Genomic DNA, 20,385 nt, shown 5'->3' on the forward strand with positions numbered 1-20,385 from the left:
CAAACAATATGAAGTGAAAGCTGCACACCAAATTTAGAGAAATATGAACAAGCATAACTGCTTTATGATACATAAGGAATGAAAAATACAACTAGCCATATGAAAAATGGAAGAAAAAAAATTAAATGTGACATTGCATAACTGCTGAGGATTATTTGAAAAAAAAAAAAAAAAAAAAATGATATTTAGCTAATGTATTGATCAATTCATTACTGCCCCATAACCAACTTCACGGTAATCTCTTATTTATGGGGTCCCTAACCAAATGTTACCTCTATGTGTGGTTGAAATCTGCTGTGTATGGGAAGCAAGGGACCTGGCTATATAGGAAGTTGAATAATAATTTCTGTCTGAGAACCCAGTCCCGCCCTTTAGCCATGGTTATTCAACTTCCTATATAGGAGGTAACATTTGGTTAGGGACCCCATAAATAATAGATTACCGTGAAGTTGGTTATGGGGCAGTAATGAATTGATCAATACATTAGCTAAATATCTTTTTTTTTTCAAATAATCCTCAGCAGTTATGCAATGTCACATTTAATTTTTTTTTTCCATTTTTCATATGGCTAGTTGTATTTTTCATTCCTTATGTATCATAGAGCAGTTATGCTTGTTCATACTTCTCTAAATATGGTGTGCAGCTTTCACTTCATATAGATTGTGTATTTTTTGGCTAGCACCCCAAACACACCTCCAGGCTGTGTAAGGGCTATTTCACTAAGAAGGAGAGTGATGGGGTGCTACGCCAGATGACCTGGCCTCCACAGTCACCAGACCTGAACCCAATCGAGATGGTTTGGGGTGAGCTGGACTGCAGAGTGAAGGCAAAAAGGGCCAACAAATGCTAAACATCTCTGGGAACTCCATCAAGACTGTTGGAAGACCATTTCCGGTGACTACCTCTTGAAGCTCATCAAGAGAATGCAAAGAGTGTGCAAAGCAGTAATCAAAGCAAAACGTGGCTACTTAGAAGAACCTAGAATATAAGACATATTTTCAGTTTCACACTTTTAAGTATTTCATTACACCTGTGTTAATTCATAGTTTTGATGTCTTCAATGTGAATCTACAATTTTTAGAGTCATGAAAATAAAGAACTCTTTGAATGAGAAGGTGAGTCCAAACTTTTGGTCGGTACTGTAAGTGAATGGGCAGATCTGCAATACCATACACAATCTTAAAGAACTCGTATGAAATTAGATATAAAAGTCTACCCTTCCCCCACCTGCAAAAAGTGGTACTTTTCATGGGATGTATCTAGTACTACAACAGTACATAACTGGGTCTTAGCTGTAATACTAGGCACAGTCAAAAACGAGGTGGCGGGCTTTGCCATTTTTTGTTTTTAACCACCAAACCCTCTATGACTATAAAAAGTTGACTCAAAGAATTTTCCTTGTGGCACAAGAACGTCATTCGATTTCCAGATCCAGACTGTGGTCTTCACAATGACCCAATTTTGGTAACAGTCACGATTCTAGTCAGAACTGTCACTTAGACTTTCATACAAAAGCACTGGATTTTTCTTGCGTCCAATCCATTTCTTGCGTATGCTGTGACCTTGAACCAGCCTCCTCTTGATTATCGCTAAAAGAAGCAAAAAAAGGAAAAAAAAAAATAGAAAATTATAAATACAAAAAGGCAAAACTAAAATTTCTTTCTTGTACAATGTTTAAAGGGAACCTGTCAGGTGCAATATGCACCCAGAACCACGCGCAGTTCTGGCTGCATATTGCTAATCCTTGTGGGTGTGCGAACATGCAAAGAGGACGGACTAGTCAGGGGATATAATGCCCTTGGGACTTGCACTCATTAGCATATCATAAAGGATCTTTAGAAATACTTTTTCTAAAGATCCCTTTATCTATGCTACTATATACCGGGACGGTTAGGCCGGGATTAGCAATATGCACCCAGAACTGCTCGTGGTTTTGAGTGCATATTGAACCTGACATGTTCCCTTTAAAAAGGGACACTTATCAGTATATCACTCTCTACAAAACTATTTATATGCTAAATTTAGTTCTTGCAAAGACCACTCCAGCAATACTGTTATATAGCCAGTCTGCTCTTACACTACTGAAAAAAACAACAATCTGAAGCCTCCGTCACTCCAGCTGTATTCCCAGCCCAGCACTGCTGCCTCCTGCTTACCTGACTGCTACTCTGCCTTAAGTCTGCCAGCATACAAGCGGTCAGCCGAGCAGGAGGCAGCGCTAGGCAGGGAATAGAGCTGGAGTGATGAAGGCTTTAGATCTACAAATGGCTCTTTAATCTCATTTGCATGTAAACTCAAACACTGATTTCTCCGTAATGGAGGAGCTGACTGACTAAGCAAAGCTATTGCTGGACTGGTCATTTAAAGAGCTACATGAACATAAAAGGAACAAAGATCAATGTTAGAACAAGAACAGCAAGAGAAATCACTGTATTCAGAAATGGACAAGCCTTTTAAAAGAGCCTTGTATAACACAAAACAACTATGAACAATATAGGGCAACACATACAGAGAACACAACTTACCCGCCACAGACTCCTTCTCTTCTGAGTGGCTTCCTGGGGTCCAGTACAAACTTTGACTTTTGCGGAATTTCTTATAAATTTGTGTGTACAAAACAGAAAAAATGAGCAAAGCAAAAAGGAAGACGAGAGATGCTGCTGCCCACTTTGCTTCTTCAGTGCGTGGAGTGGAAACAAACACTCCAGCACTCTTCTGCTGACTGACACCCAACCTCCTCTGGGCCTTGACTGGTAACTGCAATGTGGCATCTTGCTGACACTTGCAATTTGGTTTCTGCCCTTCGCTGTCCGTTGATGACTTCCCGGGGGGCACTGCCTTCTGGTCAGTAAATGTACTTTGGTTTTGAGGAGTAGGTGTGGGAAGGAGAGCAGGACTTACAGATCCCACAGTTTGCTTGGACTTAGAGTCCATGTGTTGAGTTTCTGCAGAATTTTGCAATTGCTCCTCATTATGGTGGCCTACCTCCTTGGAGATATTCTCTTCAACAGAATGGTTCAAATTTACTCCAGATAAGCCAGGCGTTATATTTCCAGGAGTGGGAACACTATTGTTTGTGGGCACATTCGACGTTTCAGCTTGGCCATTCACATTTACTTCTCTGCTGTGGATGTCAGCCTTCAAACTTTCAGGGTCTGAATCCTGAAGCACATACACAGGGGTCCTTGGCGTTACAGGATCGGGTAGAGAGGGAATGTTGGCAGTCACAGATATACTTGAGCTTAACGAGCTATTGTTGGCTAATTTTTCAGTTTGTGGATTAGCTGGTGTGGTGGAGACACTGTGAGATATATTATAAACTGTTTCGTGGGCAACTGAGGTGCCTGATACAACCAATCTTCTCAGCCTCAGTTTCACAGTATGTCTCCTCAAGTGGGAATGCACTAGCTGAAAGAAAAGAAAAACAAAAATGTATAAGTAGGGTGTTTTTGTCCTTGGGCAATGTGTGGTACTGCAGATTTTCTCCATTGTAATTTTTAGTAAAGTATAATAAAATATGTAGCATGTTTTCTGGCTAAAAAAGAAAGTGTCATGAAATATTTAATAAAACTTTAATGGCCCCCAGTTTAACACATCAGTAGAAAAGTGAGCAGAGTTCTTTTCTCTCAGAACCAGTTTGGTCTTCTGATGAAAAACTGGAGAGGTCACTGGCAACTACTGAACGGAGGAGAGACAGCCACCACTTCATGCCATTCTTGCACCTCTACCGGCATTATTAAAACGGCATTTGGGGTATTTTAGAACAGTTGGTAAAGAGTGACGCTGCCAATCTCTGCAGTGAGGACTTTCCATCCACTAACTGATGTCTCCACTGACATCAGAGGACACATGCTATGCATGCAAAGTCACCACGAGGGCAATAATTGGCTGCAATGGTCACAAGAAGATGAACAAAGCATCATTGAAGGAGAAACAGTGGAGAATACAGGAGCAACAGATGCTCTGGAAAAGCAAAGATTAAAAACAGTATTAAATAAATATTACTTATAATCACATTCTTATAGATAGAGAGTTCTGCAAAGTGAAAAGTTTACATAGATTTCATTAGTATTTGGTACCATTTGCTCTTAAACTGTATGACTTGGGTCAAACGTTTTGTATCCTTCCACAAGCTTCTCAATAGTTGGTAGGAATTTGGGCCCATTCCTCCTGACAGATCTGGTGTAACTGAGCCATGTTTGTAGGTCACTTTGCTCGCACCTGTCTTTCAGCTTTGCCCATAAATTTTCAATAGAATAGAGATCAGGGCTTTGTGATGGCCACTCCAAAACATTGACTGTTATCCTTAAGCCACTTCGTAACCAGTTTGACAGTATGCTTCGGGTCATTGTCCATTTGGAAGACTCATTTCCGCCCAAGCTTTAAGTTCCTGGCTGATGTCTTGAGATGTTGCTTCAGTATTGCCACAATCTTCTTTCTTCATGATGCCATTTATTTTGTGAAGTGCACCAGTCCCTCCTGCGCAGCAAAACAACCCCATAACACGATGCTACCATCCCCGTTTCACAGTTGGGATAGTATCTTAGGCTTCAAAGTTTCTCCCTTTTTCCTCCAAACATAACAATGGTCATTATAGCCAAACAGTTAAATTAAGGTCTTTGTTCCTGTTTGAATTTGCAGACATTAATCTGGCTTTAGGTTTCTTTTGGAATAATGGCTTCTTCCTGGCAGAGTGGCCTTTCAGACCATGTTGATACAGTACTCGTTTCACTGTGGATAATGACACAACCTTACCAGCTTCCGCCAGCATCTTCACAAGCTCTTTTGCTTTTGTTCTTGGGTTGATATTCACATATCTCACAAAGCACGATCATCTCTACACAGAGCCCGTCTCCTTCTTAAGCGGTATGATGGCTGGACATTCCCATCTTGTTTGTTCTTTCATATAATTGTTTGTACAGATGAACGCGGCACCTTCAGGTATCTGTAAATTGCACCCAAGGATGAACCAGACTTGTGCAAGTCCACAATTCTCTTCCTGAGATCTTGGCTGATTTCTTTTGACTTTCCCATGATGCTTCACAAAGAAGCAGTGGGTTTCAGGTGTGCATTAAAATACATCCACAGGTGTATCTCTAACTCAGATGTTGCTAATAAACCTATCAAAGCTTCCAAAGACATGACAATATCATCATATGGGCTGTCCCATATTGTTTACAGGCATAGTACTCTTAGTGTATATAAACTTTTCACTTTCCAGAAAGTAATAAAAATGCCTTAAAACATTCTCTCTATTATTAATCTGCTATTTTTGGCAAATTTAAAAAATGTTGGTTCCTAATTGACGTAAAACAGGAAAGGTTTATTCTGATTTCATCTCAGATAGTGAGAAAAACCTGCAATTGTGTCTTTTTAGATAGTGTATGTAAACTTCTGGTTTCAACAATACGTCCATGTCTTACCTGCCAGTACATACTGGAGTCACCAGTTGCAGTCACAGATGGTCGGATGAGCAAATACTGGTAGGAACCGTCTTTTCTTTTTTCATACCGTCGCTCAATGTGTACATTGTCCATTAACCAGTCAAGGATTTCTGTCCTATTTATGTGAGACATCTCCAGAGTCGAGCACCAAGCAGCCAGTGCAAGTGGCTAAGAAAAAAAAATAAAAATTTAAAACAAGTAAATAACCACAAAATACAAACAAGATCCTCTCAAAATGATCATTTTAGGTCACAGCATGTTGGGAATTTTGGGAAAAAAGGTTTGCATTTTCTATAGAACCCTTTATTCTGGAAATTCAAAATTACAGACTTCAATCAAGACCATCTGCACTCTACTAGGATCGCACAAAATAAGGTAGATGGGAATCTGTAACGCTGTGACGTCCCTCGCTGCTTGTGATAACGCCAGAGTGCAGAGTTTTCATCTATATACCATTAATATAAAAGTACTCGGACACCTACAACACTACCGAAGCCCCGTATACTATCCACTACAATAAATCACGTTGGTCGGCAGCACATGCCTGTTTACATGCGGTGATGTGCTGCTGATCAACAATAGTTTGATGGCTAATTGGATCATGAAAATCATTGTGGAAGATTGCTGTTAACATGCATGATATATGAGTGAAAGAATGATCTTATTAATAGACATCGTATATCATATATACTGAACACTGCCATCTGTCCAGAATAGAGAATGGAAGGGAAGCAGGCGAGCGGTGACATCATAAATTGTGAATGGCTAGAAAGCTCATGTTTCATTATAATCTTTTATGTGATGATAATGAGACTGCTGAAAAGTCTTTTGAATAAAACAGGAAGTGTGCGTCTTGTATAAAGCCTAATCACCAGTGTGAAAGTTACTGTATATATTTAAAGTATAAGCGGAGTTTTTCAGCCCATTTTTTGTGCCGAAAACGCCCTCCTCTGCTTATACTAGAGTGAGGGTACCACAAAATTTCTCTCACCGGTCCTCCATCCAGCTCCTTGCAAACCACAAACACAAAAGACCCCTCAGTGATCACGGTCGGTGCAGGGGCCGCTGTTGTCTTCAGAGCTTTACTTCACTTGAATGGTTTGCGGCGCCGCAAAGCATTCAAGTGAAGTAAAGCTCTGAAGAAAAACAGCAGTGGCCCGTGTAACGGCTGATATCACCGAGGTATAGGGTACAATACGGGCACATTAATACAGGAGACAAGTATGGGGCACAAGGATGGGCACATTACATTTTATTGGTATCTATTTTTATCGTTGAAATTTACCATTAGCTGCTGCATTTCCCACGCTAGGCTTATACTCAAGTCAATAAGTCTTTCCAGTTTTTTTGTGGTAAAATTAGGGGCCTCTGCTTATACCCGAGTATTTACGGTATATGATTTGTAATATTTTTTTTTTATATAGATTATAATATAGAAAACTGAACAAAAAAAAATATTTTTTAACATAAAAACCTGCTTTAAAACACTAAGGCTATGTGCGCACTAGGCGTTTTTTTCACGCTGCGTTTTTATGTGCGTTTTTGTCTAAAAAACGCACCCGCGGCTAAAAAAACGCGGCAAAAACGCATGCGTTTTTGCCGCGATTTGGTGCGTTTTTTGCTGCGTTTTTGCTCACTGCGTTTTTAATCAGTGCACAATGCCATTAAAGATTGTTGATGAAAAAAAAAAAAAAAAAAAAAGGTCTGATGTCATTTCCTTCTTCAAAATGTTCATTGTATGCAGGAGAGCAGACAGCAGCTGCAGAACTACAAGTCTCAGCATCCTCCATTCACTAGTGTATGCAGGAGAGCAGACAGCAGCTGTAGAACTACAAGTCTCAGCATCCTCCATTCACTAGTGTATGCAGGAGAGCAGACAGCAGCTGCAGAACTACAAGTCTCAGCATCCTCCATTCACTAGTGTATGCAGGAGAGCAGGCAGCAGCTGCAGAACTACAAGTCTCAGCATCCTCCATTCACTAGTGTATGCAGGAGAGCAGATAGCAGCTGCAGAACTACAAGTCTCAGCATCCTCCATTCACTAGTGTATGCAGGAGAGCAGACAGAAGCTGCAGAACTACAAGGCTCAGCAGCCTCCATCCAGGACTGTATGCAGTTTTTTGCCCAAAAAGAAAAAAAAATGACATGGGCTTCGCCATATTTTTGTATGCTAGCCGGGTACAGCAGGCAGATACGGGCTGCCCCCAACCCCCAGCTGCCTATTTGTACCCGGCTGGGAACCAAAAATATAGAGAAGCCCTTTTTTTTTAATTATTTCATGAAATAATTAAAAAAAAAAAAATGACGTGGGCTTCGCCTAATTTTTGAGTCCAGCCGGGTACAACTAGGCAGCTGGGGATTGGAATCCACAGTGAAGGGTACCCATGCTTTCTGGGCACCCCCACTGCGAATTGCAGTCCACAGCCACCCCAGAAAATGGCGCTTTCATAGAAGCGCCATCTTCTGGCGCTGTATCCAACTCTTCTAGCTGCCCTGATGCCGGGTGGCTAGCTAGGTAATAATGGAGTTAGGGCTAGCTGTATATTATCAGCTAGCCCTAAGCCCGAAATTCATGGTGTCACGCCAATATTAGACATGGCCACCATGAATTTCTAGTAATGATAAAAAAAAACACAACACACAGAAAAATATTTTTATTAGAAATAAAACACAACACAATTAGTGACTCCATCTTTATTGAAATAAACCCCCCTCCGCAGTAATCCTGGGTCAGGGTCCCGCGCCGTCCAATCAGGATCCAATATCATCTGATCGGTTTGCTGGAAAGCAGAGCGATCAGATGATGTGTCAGGATCAAGTGCCTGAATCACATCACACATCAGCTGATTGTATAAAAGCCGATTATACAATCAGCTGATGCATCAGTAGAAAAAAAAAAAAATAAATAATACTCACTTATGTGCTGTGGTGATTACCGGCAGCTCCTGGAGCGATTGATTGGACAGGAGTCTGATCCTATACGATCGCTGCCGGAGCTGCCGGTAATCAGCTGATGAAGTCCCCTGACGGCAGGATCAGCTGATAGCCGGCCGGGCGCGAAAAAGCCGGCGACACCGCGATCAGCTGATGCGTCAGGTGACTGCATCAGGTGATCAGCGCCAGGTCCTGCAAGCAAGGTCCTGCCGGCCGGGGAGACTGCACACAGCCAGAGCGGCGGGACCGGGAGGAGATGGGAGCGGGCATTGCACCGGACCCTGCGGACAGGTGAGTATATGACATTTTTTTTTTTTCTACTGTTCACTTTGGTTTTCGCCGCTGCCTCCACCTCCCGCCCAGACATGGCGCCGCACGGAGCTGACATGCACAGGACGGGAGGTGGAAGCAGCGGTGACGGTACCGGGAGGATTCATCCTTCTGTGTTTACCAACAGAAGGAATCCTCTTCCTGTACACGTCACTGTAGTGCCCACCCCTTGCGTTTATAGCTGCGTTTTTAGTCATAGAAACGCGGCTATATGCGTTATTCATTGCGTTTTTAACATCTCATTGAATTCAATGAGTGAAAAACGCAGTGGAAAACGCAGAAATAATTGACATGCTGCGTTTTTGTGGTCACCACAAAAACGCAGCTAAAAAAAACGCTGTGTGAGGACAGCACTTCTGAAAACCCATTGACATTGCTGGGGAAGCAATGTCACTGCGTTTTCAGCAGAAAAACGCGGTAAAAAACGCCGCTAAAAACGCGGCAAAAACGCCTAGTGCGCACATAGCCTAAGTCATTTTTTGATTACGCAGATTACCAGTTGGTCCAGTGACGTGGATGTAACACTTCATCTAAACAAATAAATGTAAATCCTACAAAGATCCTTACCCTGTCTCTGGAGAGGGTGTGGAGGGGGGTAATTATGTGTTTTGTTAGGGAATGTCTAGCCATTGAGGCTATAGCCTTCTTCAGTTTTGGGTGCACACATGGATGGTACAGGAAGGCCACACCGCCATGCTGGAATACACAAATAAGAGGCACACATGGATTCTGGTAACATTGCACACAACAGCTGAATGGTGAGGTTTTGGATTATTATATTTGGTGTGGAACCATTGTGGGAAGAAGCAGCCATGCGTTCTAAACCTGTACAGTCCTTAAGAATTCAGCCTCCATCCTCTAAACAGCTGGGCGTCTCCTCAGTGACCTTTACTCATCTCACAATTCCCAGAAAGGACAGAATATTCTCTGATCAGCAATTACAAAGGTAAATAAAGACGCTGAAGACACACAGATGGGAGGGAAGAAGAAGAAATATAGTCGGCCGTGAAAACTATCTCAAAATATTTATTTGTTCCACAAGGGGAGAAGAATATGCATCATCTCAACCCGTTTTATACAATGTGTCCACCCATATCCTGTCCTCCGCCATTAACTTGAGAGCGGCGGCAGCTATAGGCATAGAAGTGGTGTCTAGGTATAGTAAAGTAGCCATGCGCCACCTGGTGGAAAACAATGGAGTTAGCATTTTTATCTCAAAAACCGAACGAGAGAGAAAAAAAAGTGAAGTACAAAGTTGTAGGGCATCATCAATTCAATACGAATCGACACCTTGCATACAGAAATCCTATGATTAGAACGTGTAAAACTCACAAGGCTGCAGACGTGAAGAGATACCTCATGGTGACTTTCCTACAAATCATTGGGTATGATGGCTGCGTGGAGTGGCCTCCACGCTGACCTGAACCCATTGGACTTCTTTCTGTGAGGTCACATCAAACAGGTGTATGCGACCCCTCCACCAACATTGCAGCACCTACGACGATGTATCACAGATGCTTGTGTAAACGTGTCACCTACCATATTGCACAACGTGCAGCAAGATACAGTATGCTGTCCAGACTCCAGATGTGCATTGCAGCTGAAGGTGGCCACTCTGAGCATCAAAGTTAAATGAGCACCATATGCGTGACCAGCATTCAATGTTTTTTTTTTTGGGGGGGGTGGGGGATCATGGATTTCATATCATAGCATTTCTGTATGCAAGGTGTCGAATCGTATTGAATTGATGATGCCCTTCGAGATAAAAATGCTAAATCTGTTTTCCACCAGGTGGTGCTGTACTGGTTTCATTGCGTAGCGCATGGCTACTTTACTATACCTAGACACCACTTCTATGCCTATAGCTGCCACCGTTCTCAAGTTAATGGTGGTGGACAGGATATGGGTGGACACACTGTATAGCTAGGTAACCCATTAATCTTCAAATCCAGGATGATCTAATACTCCTCAGACTATGGCAATACAGCTTTGAGGGGGGGGAGGTGTTCAAGGGCTAAGAGTGAGCGTTCTTCCTCTGTCAATCTCCCCAAATGTTGCGGTGTCTGTAGAAAGTGACAATATGAGGAAATAAAGTGCTGAGATCGGAACTAGTTCTGGTCCCAGCAGCTGTAAACTACAGCAGCTCAAGATGCCATCAGCACGGTCCAATTCATCGGTTTCAGATCTACCCCTTTTCTAAGTTGGATATCTCCAGTATAGACAAAGGAGAATGGGAAAAGAAAATGGTCTGCAGACACGGTGGTCGATTACTTGAAGAAGGTACAAGCAAGGGAATACATCAAAGATAACGCGCACAGATCTGGTTTAGTAATCGTGTCGCCTTAATGTCTCAATCAATGAGCATTACAACTGCTCACCTGAAGATTATGAACCCATTGCTGAGGTGGACAGTAGATATATTCTCCATACTTGGCCCATGTAGGTCTATGAGCTCCACTGCAAATACACAGGAAGTCAGAAATACATTATAATGTAACTGGGGTATACATAGTATGTATATACATAGTAAGTAGGTCTCCAACTCATAACATCTTTACTGGTAACAAGACAATTCATTGCATGAAAGAGGGTATCTCGGCTTATTAGAAGGGTAAAATTGCAAAGCACTTGTATAAAAAAAACCAAAAAACCAAAAAAACCCCAAAACATTGCAGTTTACTCACAAGATGCGCACACTTCTTGAAAGAAGTTTGCTATACACCTTGTAAGCGTTGCTCTGAAGCTGGCCGAATTGTGTCCGTGATCCTCACAGGCAGCAGAAACAGATCTTCCTCAACCTGCAGTATGCTGCCTACCTGAACTGTCAATCAGGAGAGCACCACCTTCTGACAAGCAGGAAGCCGGAAGCCAGAGGAGCAGTGTGCTTCTGAAGATTGAGAGCAGGAAGCCAAGCAGGCAGAGGAGCACTGGGCTTCTGAAGATTGAGAGCAGGAAGCCGGGAGGCAGAGGAGCAGTGTGCTTCTGAAGATTGAGAGCAGGAAGCCGGGAGGCAGAGGAGCAGTGTGCTTCTGAAGATTGAGAGCAGGAAGCCGGGAGGCAGAGGAGCAGTGTGCTTCTGAAGATTGAGAGCAGGAAGCCGGGAGGCAGAGGAGCAGTGTGCTTCTGAAGATTGAGAGCAGGAAGCCGGGAGGCAGAGGAGCAGTGTGCTTCTGAAGATTGAGAGCAGGAAGCCGGGAGGCAGAGGAGCAGTGTGCTTCTGAAGATTGAGAGCAGGAAGCCAGGAGGCAGAGGAGCAGTGTGCTTCTGAAGATTGAGAGCAGGAAGCCAAGCAGGCAGAGGAGCACTGGGCTTCTGAAGATTGAGAGCAGGAAGCCAAGCAGGCAGAGGAGCACTGGGCTTCTGAAGATTGAGTGTGGGAGAATCGCTATAAGTCATTAAAAAAAAAAAAACAAAACAACAAACTAAAATATGGAAGCAATAGTGTATTTTGTGTTCTATGGTGAATTCCTTCCGGCATTTTGAATGATTAGTGCTTAGAAGGGTTTTCCACTATTCGGATACCGATGATCTTAGTTTATCAACATAAGATAAGTAGGTGTCCGGCGGGACCACCAGAGATCAATCGGTACCAGCTTCGGCAGGGTTTGGATGTAAGCAATGTATTGAGCAGAACAGCACAGCTCTGTGCACTGTGAAGAGGCGAAACCCCAGGCTGCCAGCACAGAGGAGTTCCCAGACTACAGGTCGAGGTTAGATGTCAGCAGGCACCTCTTTGTGCGATAGTAGCACCGACAACTGCACTACTTACCTGTTGGGTATTGAGGTTGTGTAGACTATGGCAGTGTCTGGGCACACCTGAGGGGAGATCTACAAGAGAATACACAACACAGTGACTCTGACATTCATTCCTAAAGACACGTTACCCTCCTATAACCTGAACACAGAGCTGGGTTTTATCACAGGTTCCTGAGCTCATGTGACACCTTGTATACACAATACGTTATACGTGGAAATATTGGCACCCGTTATCTCTGGTTAATACTAAACACTAATCTATTTTGAGAACTTTTGATTACAGAAGAGGAAGGTTGTGTTGAAATCCACCTCACCGCCTCAGTGAGGAGCCACAGATACAGTCATTCTCTAGGACTCATGCTGCTCTATACTTACTGACGAGATCTCACAGCCCCTGTTACAAGTCATTGGGATGACCTGGGGTCAGTTTGTGTCTCAGCTGTGATGGATCTGGTGCAGCGTCATGGTTTGCAATTACAAAAACCACCAAACAGATGTGATACCCCGTCCACACTCTGGAGGCCTCACCGATCACTACAACCGGGTTCTGATCTCTTTCTCCTATTTGTGGATCAGATTGGATGGAGCGGTATATGAATGAATGAATGAATGAATGAATGAATGAATGAATGAATGAATGAATGAATGAATGAATGAAGCAAGCAGCGGTAGTCGTGTGCAAGGTTTATGGGTCAAAAATATAAGAAATATCAGCGCTTGGCTACTTCATTAGTCTCAAAGTCAAGAAGGAGGCAGACAGTGAAGAAGTGACAGAGCCGCTCCATCCAACCCAAACCACAAGGAGGAGGAACATGTGATTGGGACCCATTCTCATGATCGGTCGGGGACTCCGCAGTGTTGGCTCCAGATATTAGACAATTATCGCCTTCTTAGTGGCTAGAGGAGAAATGGAAAACACCTTAACGACCGCAGGCCGTAATGGTTCGTCCTAAGCCATATAGTAGTAATCACTGGCGCCTGTTGCAGGCAGCCGGTGGCGATTCCTGCACATGCCAGTGATTTCAACAGCTGACGTGTGCCTCACAGGTACAGGTGGATCCGCGATCCACTCACGCCTGTTAACCTCTTAAATTGCACTGTCAAAATGTGACAAAGCGATTGAAATCCCTGCCATGGTAAATCTTTACTCACCCGGCCCCATTGGCAGTGCTGTGACGTGATCAAGGTGAGCCGATGGTTGCCATGGTAGCGCAGGGTCATGTGATGACTCCTGTAGCTCACATGACTCACTTCCTCTTCAGCCAGCCAAGTGCTGCCAGTAACCAGAGGTGAGTGAATCTGGTGATCACAGCTGTGTAGCTGTGATCAACAGAAATGAATGAGAGATCAAACTGCTGATCCTTCTAGTCCCCAAGGGGGCCTAGTAAAATAAAGTTAAAAAAAAAAAAAGTTTAAAAAAAATCCTAAAAGTTCAAATCACCCAGCTTTTGCCCCATTAAAAATTGAGGTATCACACCGACACATCATTTTTACCATATAGTGAACACAGTGAATAAAATATACCAAAAATAATCATGCAATCGCACTTTTTTGCACTTGGAATTTTTTTTTACCGTTTTCCAGTACAATATATGGTAAAACTTATGGTTTCATTTAAAAGTACAACTCGTCCCGCGAAAAACAAGCCCTCATATGGCAAGATTGCCAGAAAAATAAAGTTACAGCTCTTGGAAGAAGGGGAGCAAAAAATGAAAACGGAAAGTCGCCCAGGTGTGAAGGGCTTAATGGTTGACAGTCTAAAAAAATCATTGGCAGTCTTGGTTCTCTGTAATATTTTTTAACTTCACGTGGGAAAGACAGCCTGGCGAAAAAAGAGAAAAAAAAAACAAACAAAAAAAAAAAAAAAAAAAAACAAAAAACACCAGACAACATTCTAACAACCAGAATCCGCTCCACGCTCCAGTGCTACCACTCCGACAGGCTCCACCGTCCTGATGACAGTCACTTAATACTGCAGCCGGTCTGTAACCTCAGCGTTGGAGCAGCACTCAAAGTGGGCAGTGGAGTCCAGTGGTAAGCACGGTGGGTTTTTTTGTCTCATTTTTCCAGTCAACTTTTCTCTTTAAAGGGAACCTGTCACCACTTTTTTGGCCTATAAGCTGCGGCCACCACCACCGGGCTCTTATATACAGCATTCTAACATGCTGTATATAAGAGCCCAGGCCGCTGTGTAGAACATAAAAATCACTTTATAATACTCACCTAACGGTCGCGCGGTTGGCCAGATGGGGGTGTCTGTTGTCCGGTGCCATCTCTTTTGGCCATCTTTGTCTTCCTTCTTCTCTAGCCGCGGTGCATGACGCGTCTGACGTCATCAACACTCGCCGGCATTCAGGTCCTGAGCAAGTGCAGATCAAAGTATTGTAGTGCGCCTGCGCAGGACCGGCGAGTGTGTTTGACGTAGGACGCGTCATGCACACAGGAGTCAGAAGGCGGACGAAGATGACCGAAAGAGTCGGCACCGGCACGGGACAACGGAGACGCCCATCTGGCCAACCGAGCGACCATTAGGTAAGTATTATAAAGTGTATTTTATGTTGTCACAGCAGCCTGGGCTCTTATATACAGCATGTTAGAATGCTGTATATAAGAGCCCACCGGTGGTGGCCGCAGCTTATATGCCGAAAAAGTGGTGACAGGTTCCCTTTAAAGTTTAACATTGTGGAGAACCCCTTTAAGGGAATAAAGAAATCTAATAAAGAGATCAGGTCCAATTCTTACCTCCTGCTGGTGCACAGAAGCGATGCTGGGAAGTATCTGTGCCATAGAAAAACAACAATGTATAAGGAAAAAGGAAAAAACATAGTAACACAAATCATAAGACTAAAGGCTGCTTTACACAAGTCAATCCATCGTGCGATTTATTTGGCAAAGTCTTTTTTTTTTTTTTTTTTTGTTTGTATCGCTGATAGGTAGTTGTCCATGTGTCACACGTTGAGTGTTGTCAAACGACAACAAAACGCTCATCGATATATTGATTGGCCATGGCGGACGTCCAAAAGGCTTCACACGTTTTCCTTTGTTCAATCTGTCTTTTGTATGGGCATAATTAGGCAAACTATACAGCCCTCCGTGACGTTGTCTGGATTGTTGCACGCCCTGAATTCTTCTGACCTGCTCAATCCAGTTCTGCTAATGTGGTTGATTGCTTACATCCCATATATATATAGTTTGGCTTCTGCGCCTGTCTTTGTTGCCTCGTGTGTCCTTAGCATCAATCTTGTTAGTGGTCTGATTTCTGACGCATTCAGAGTATCTATCCTCCAAAGGTTGGTTAAATTTTTTTTTGTATGGTTTATTTATTGTCATTTAGCCGTTCACATTTTTTTTAATCTTTTTAATGTTTATTTTTTATTGTTATTTGTGTATGTTTTATCGTGTATTATGTTTTTTGCAACATAATAATGTTTTTATGGTTTATTTTTTGGTTCAATTTTTTTTTTTGACAAAAAAAAAATACATGTTTATTATAACAGTGTAAAGAAGGGAATTTTGTTTACTTACCGTAAATTCCTTTTCTTCTAGCTCCAATTGGGAGACCCAGACAATTGGGTGTATAGCTATTGCCTCCGGAGGCCACACAAAGTATTACACTTAAAAGTGTAAGGCCCCTCCCCTTCTGGCTATACACCCCCAGTGGGATCACTGGCTCACCAGTTTTAGTGCCAAAGCAAGAAGGAGGAAAGCCAATAACTGGTTTAAAGACCAATTCAATCCGAGGAAACATCGGAGAACTGAACCATACCACATGAACAACATGTGTACCCGAAAAAACAGAAAAACCCCGAGAAAACAGGGCGGGTGCTGGGTCTCCCAATTGGAGCTAGAAGAAAAGGAATTTACGGTAAGTAAACAAAATTCCCTTCTTTTTCGCTCCTAATTGGGAGACCCAGACAATTGGGACGTCCAAAAGCAGTCCCTGGGTGGGTAAAAGAATACCTCGTGATAGGGCCGTCAAACAGCCCTTTCCTACAGGTGGGCAATCGCCGCCTGAAGGACTTATCTACCTAGGCTGGCGTCTGCCGAAGCGTAGGTATGCACCTGAAAATGCTTGGTAAAAGTATGCAGACTCAATCAGGTAGGTGCCTGACACACCTGCTGAGCCGTAGCCTGGTGCCGTAATGCCCAGGATGCACCCACGGCTCTGGTAGAATGGGCCTTCAGCCTTGAGAGAACCAGAAGCCCAGTAGAACTGTAGGTTTCAAGAATTGGTTCCTCGATCCTCCGAGCCAGGGTGGATTCAGAAGCTTGCGACTGTTTACGCCGACCAGCGACAAGGACAAAGAGTGCATCCGGGTGGCGCAGGAGCGCCATGCGGGAAGTAGAACCTGAGTGCTCTCACCAGAACCAACAGATGCAAATCCTTCTGAAATTGATGGACTGGACGAGGACACAAAGAAGGTGAGGTGATATCCTGATTGATATGAAAGTGGGATCCCACCTTAGGGAGAAATTCCGGAATCGGACGCAGAACTACCCTGTCCTGGTGAAGGACCAGGAAGGGAGATTTGTATGAGAGCGTTGCTAGCTCGGAAACTCTCCTAAGAGACGAGACCGTTACTAGAAGGCCACTTCCCGAGAAAAGCGGGAAGGGAGACCTCTTTCAAAGGCTCGAAAGGCGGCATCTGGAGAGCAATTAGAACCTTGTTCAGATCCCAGGGCTCTAACGGCCGCCTGTACGGAGTGCTGAGAAGACAAACTCCCCGTAGGAACGTGCGTACCTGAGGAAGTCGTTTCTGAAAAAATACAGATAGCGCTGAGACTTGTCCCTAAAGGGAACTGAGCGACAACCCTTTTTCCAACCTAGATTGCAGGAAGGAAGGAAACAGACGATGCAACCGGCCAGGGAGAAACACCCTGCGCCGAGCACCAAGATAAGAATATCTTCCACGTCCTGTGGTCAATCTTGGCGGACGTTGGTATGCTAGCCTGTCTCATGGTGGCAACCACGTCCTGAGGTAATCCTGACGACACTAGGTTCCAGGACTCAAAGCCACACCATCAGGTTGAGGGCCGTAGAATTCAAATGGAAGAATGGCCCTTGAGACAGCCAGTCTGATTGGTCTGGTAGTGCCCCCGGTTAGCCTACCGTGAGGCACCACAGAACCGGGAACCACAACATCCTCGGCCAATCTGTAGCGACGAGGATGGCGCGGCCGCAGTCGGTCCTGATCTAACGCAGCACTCTGGGCAACAATGCCAGAGGTGGCACATAAGGTAGCTGGAACTGCGACCAATGCTGAACTAAGGCGTCTGCCGCCAGAGCTCGATGATTGTGAAACCGTGCTATGAAGCTGGCACATTGTTGTTGTGCCGTGACGCCATTAGATCGACGTCCGGCCTCTGTCAGCGGCGCCAGATCTCCTGAAACCCGTCCGGGTGAAGAGACCATACCCTTTCGGCCACACCCCGGCGACTTAGGAAGTCAGCTTCCTAGTTTTCCACGCCTGGGATGTGAACTGTGGATATGGTGGATGCCGTGTCTTCCACCCACATCAGAACCTGCCGGACTTCCTGGAAGGCTTGCCGGTTGCGCGTTCTTCCTTGGTGGTTGATGTATGCCACCGCTGTGGAGTTGTCCGACTGAAGTCGGATTTGCTTGCTTTCCAGCTGCTGTTGGAAGGTTTGTAGGGCAAGATACACTGCTCTGTGTTCAAGAACATTGATCTGAAGGGTGGACTCTTGCTGAGTCCACGTACCCTGAGCGCTGTGGTGGAGAAAAACTGCTCCCCACCCTGATAGACTCGCGTCTGTCGTAACTATCGCCCAGGATGGGGATAGGAAGGACCTTCTTTTTGACCATGAGGTGGGAAGAAGCCACCACCGTAGAGATTCCTTGGCCGCCTGAGAAAGAAAGACGACTCTGTTGAGGGAGGTCGACTCCCCGTCCCATTGGCGGAGAATGTCACATTGTAGTGGACGCAGATGAAACTGCGCGAAAAGAACTGCCTCCATTGCTACCATCTTACGTAGGAAGTGCATGAGGCGTCTTAATGTGTGCGACTGGTTCTTAAAGAAGAGATTGCAGCCCGTAGTGAATGCTGTTTGTCTAGCGGAAGCTTCACTATCGCTGAGAGAGTATGAAACTCCATGCCTAGATATGTTAGCGATAGGGTCGGGGTCGGATCTGACTTTAAAAAGTTGATGATCCACCCAAAACTCTAGAGAGTCTCCAGCGCAACGTTCGGGCAGTGTCGGCATGTTTCCTAAGAGAGTGCCTTGACAAGTAGATCGTCTAAATATGGGATCACAGAGTGACCCTGAGAGTGCAGGACTGTGACTACTGCTGCCCTGACCTTGGCGAAGACCAGTGGGACTGTCGCTAGCCGGAAGGTAGAGCTACGAACAGAAGGTGTTCGTCTCCTATAACGAAGCGTAGAAACGCTAGTGCTCTGGATCAATCGGCACGTGTGGATAAGCATCCTTGATGCCTAATGATGCTAGGAAATCTCCTTGGGACATTGAGGCGATGACATGGCGGAGGGATTCCATCCGGAACCGCCTGGTGTCCACGAGCTTGCTGAGCAGTTTTAGATCCAGAACGGGACGGAACGGCCCGTTCTTATAGGCACCGCAAATAATTTGGGGTAAAAACCGTGACCTTGTTCCTGAAGAGGAACGGGGGTCATCACTCTTTCTGCCTATAGAGTGCACCCTGTTTGCAGAAGAGCAGCGGCTCGGCCGGGAGGTGGAGAAGTTCTGAAGAATCGAGTTGGAGGACGAGAAGTGAGCTCTATCCTGTACCCGTGAGACAGAATGTCTCACACCCAACGGTCATTGACCTATGGCAGCTAAATATCGCCAAGGCGGGAGAGCCTGCTACCGACCGAGGATGCGGAGAGAGGAGGCCGCAAGTCATGAGGAAGCCGCCTTGGAAGCGGGTTTTCAGACTGTCTCTTTTTTGGGCGTGACTGAGCCCGCCAAGAATCTGAGCTCCTCTGATCCTTTTGAGTCCACATTGGACGAGGAAAAATGGGACCTGCCCGAGCCTCGAAAAGACCGAAACCCCGACTGCCTCCTGCTCTGTTGGGGTTTGTTGTGTCCGGGCTGAGGAAAGGATGAATCCTTACCCCTGGACTGTTTAATGGTTACATCCAAACGCTCACCAAACAGTCGGTCAGCAGAAAAAGGCAACTGGTTAAGCACCCTTTTTTGGAAGCAGAATCTGCCTTCCATTCACTTAACGAGCAGACCAGGCTCTGCTTAAAAACACGGAGTAGCGGAGGCTACTGCCGCACGGTTCGCAGAGTCTAGGGCAACCTGAATCGCGTAAGAAACAAATGCAGACATTTGAGAGGTTAAGGATGCCACCTGCGGCACAGATGTACGTGTAACCGTGTCAATCTGTGTAAGACAAGCTGAAATAGCTTGGAGTGCCCCAAGGGTGAGAATGCTGGAGCCAACGGTGCGCCGACAGCCTCATAGATGGATTTAGACCAGAGATCCATCTGTCTGTCAGTGGCATCTTTAAGTGCAGCTCCATCTCCCACTGCAACTATGGATCTAGCTACAAGCCTGGAGATTGGAGGATGCCGCTTGGGACACTGGGTCCAGTCCTTGACCACGTCAGGGGGCAGGGATAACGTGTATCCTAAGCCGTTTGGAGAAGCGCATATCTGGATAAGTGTGGTGTTCCTGGACTGCCTCTCTGAAGGCAGAGTGGTCCAGAAAAATACGTGAAGCTGACTCCTCCACTGGAGGAGCTGGGTGAGAAATAACCAACATTCTATTGATGGACGCTATAAGATTATTCACTATGGCGTCACCATTAGGTGTATCCAGATTGAGAGCGGTCTCAGGATCAGAATCCTGAGCCGCTACTTCCGCCTCATTACACAGAGAGTCCTTCTGCTAGGACCCTGATGAAACCGAGGGCCGCTCATAGTGAGCCCGCTTAGGC

At 44.8% G+C, this 20,385-nt stretch overlaps 1 protein-coding gene across 1 annotated transcript in view; it reads right to left on the reverse strand.

The window, feature by feature from the left end:
* Positions 1 to 624: 624 nt before the first annotated feature.
* The window catches only part of TP53I13 (tumor protein p53 inducible protein 13), a 32,250-nt gene continuing 12,489 nt past the window's right edge, over positions 625 to 20,385 (reverse strand). Inside the window, exons 3-9 of the mRNA XM_075333176.1 lie at positions 15,207 to 15,242; positions 12,478 to 12,536; positions 11,087 to 11,165; positions 9,276 to 9,404; positions 5,424 to 5,612; positions 2,526 to 3,408; positions 625 to 1,589 (exon numbers count right to left, since the gene is read on the reverse strand). Coding sequence (XP_075189291.1) covers positions 1,480 to 1,589; positions 2,526 to 3,408; positions 5,424 to 5,612; positions 9,276 to 9,404; positions 11,087 to 11,165; positions 12,478 to 12,536; positions 15,207 to 15,242 — 1,485 coding nt within the window. The 3' untranslated portion in view covers positions 625 to 1,479. The remainder of the gene's footprint in view (positions 1,590 to 2,525; positions 3,409 to 5,423; positions 5,613 to 9,275; positions 9,405 to 11,086; positions 11,166 to 12,477; positions 12,537 to 15,206; positions 15,243 to 20,385) is intronic.

This window comes from Anomaloglossus baeobatrachus, chromosome 2 (assembly GCF_048569485.1).
Source record: "Anomaloglossus baeobatrachus isolate aAnoBae1 chromosome 2, aAnoBae1.hap1, whole genome shotgun sequence".
Classification (NCBI taxonomy): Eukaryota; Metazoa; Chordata; class Amphibia; order Anura; family Aromobatidae; genus Anomaloglossus; species Anomaloglossus baeobatrachus.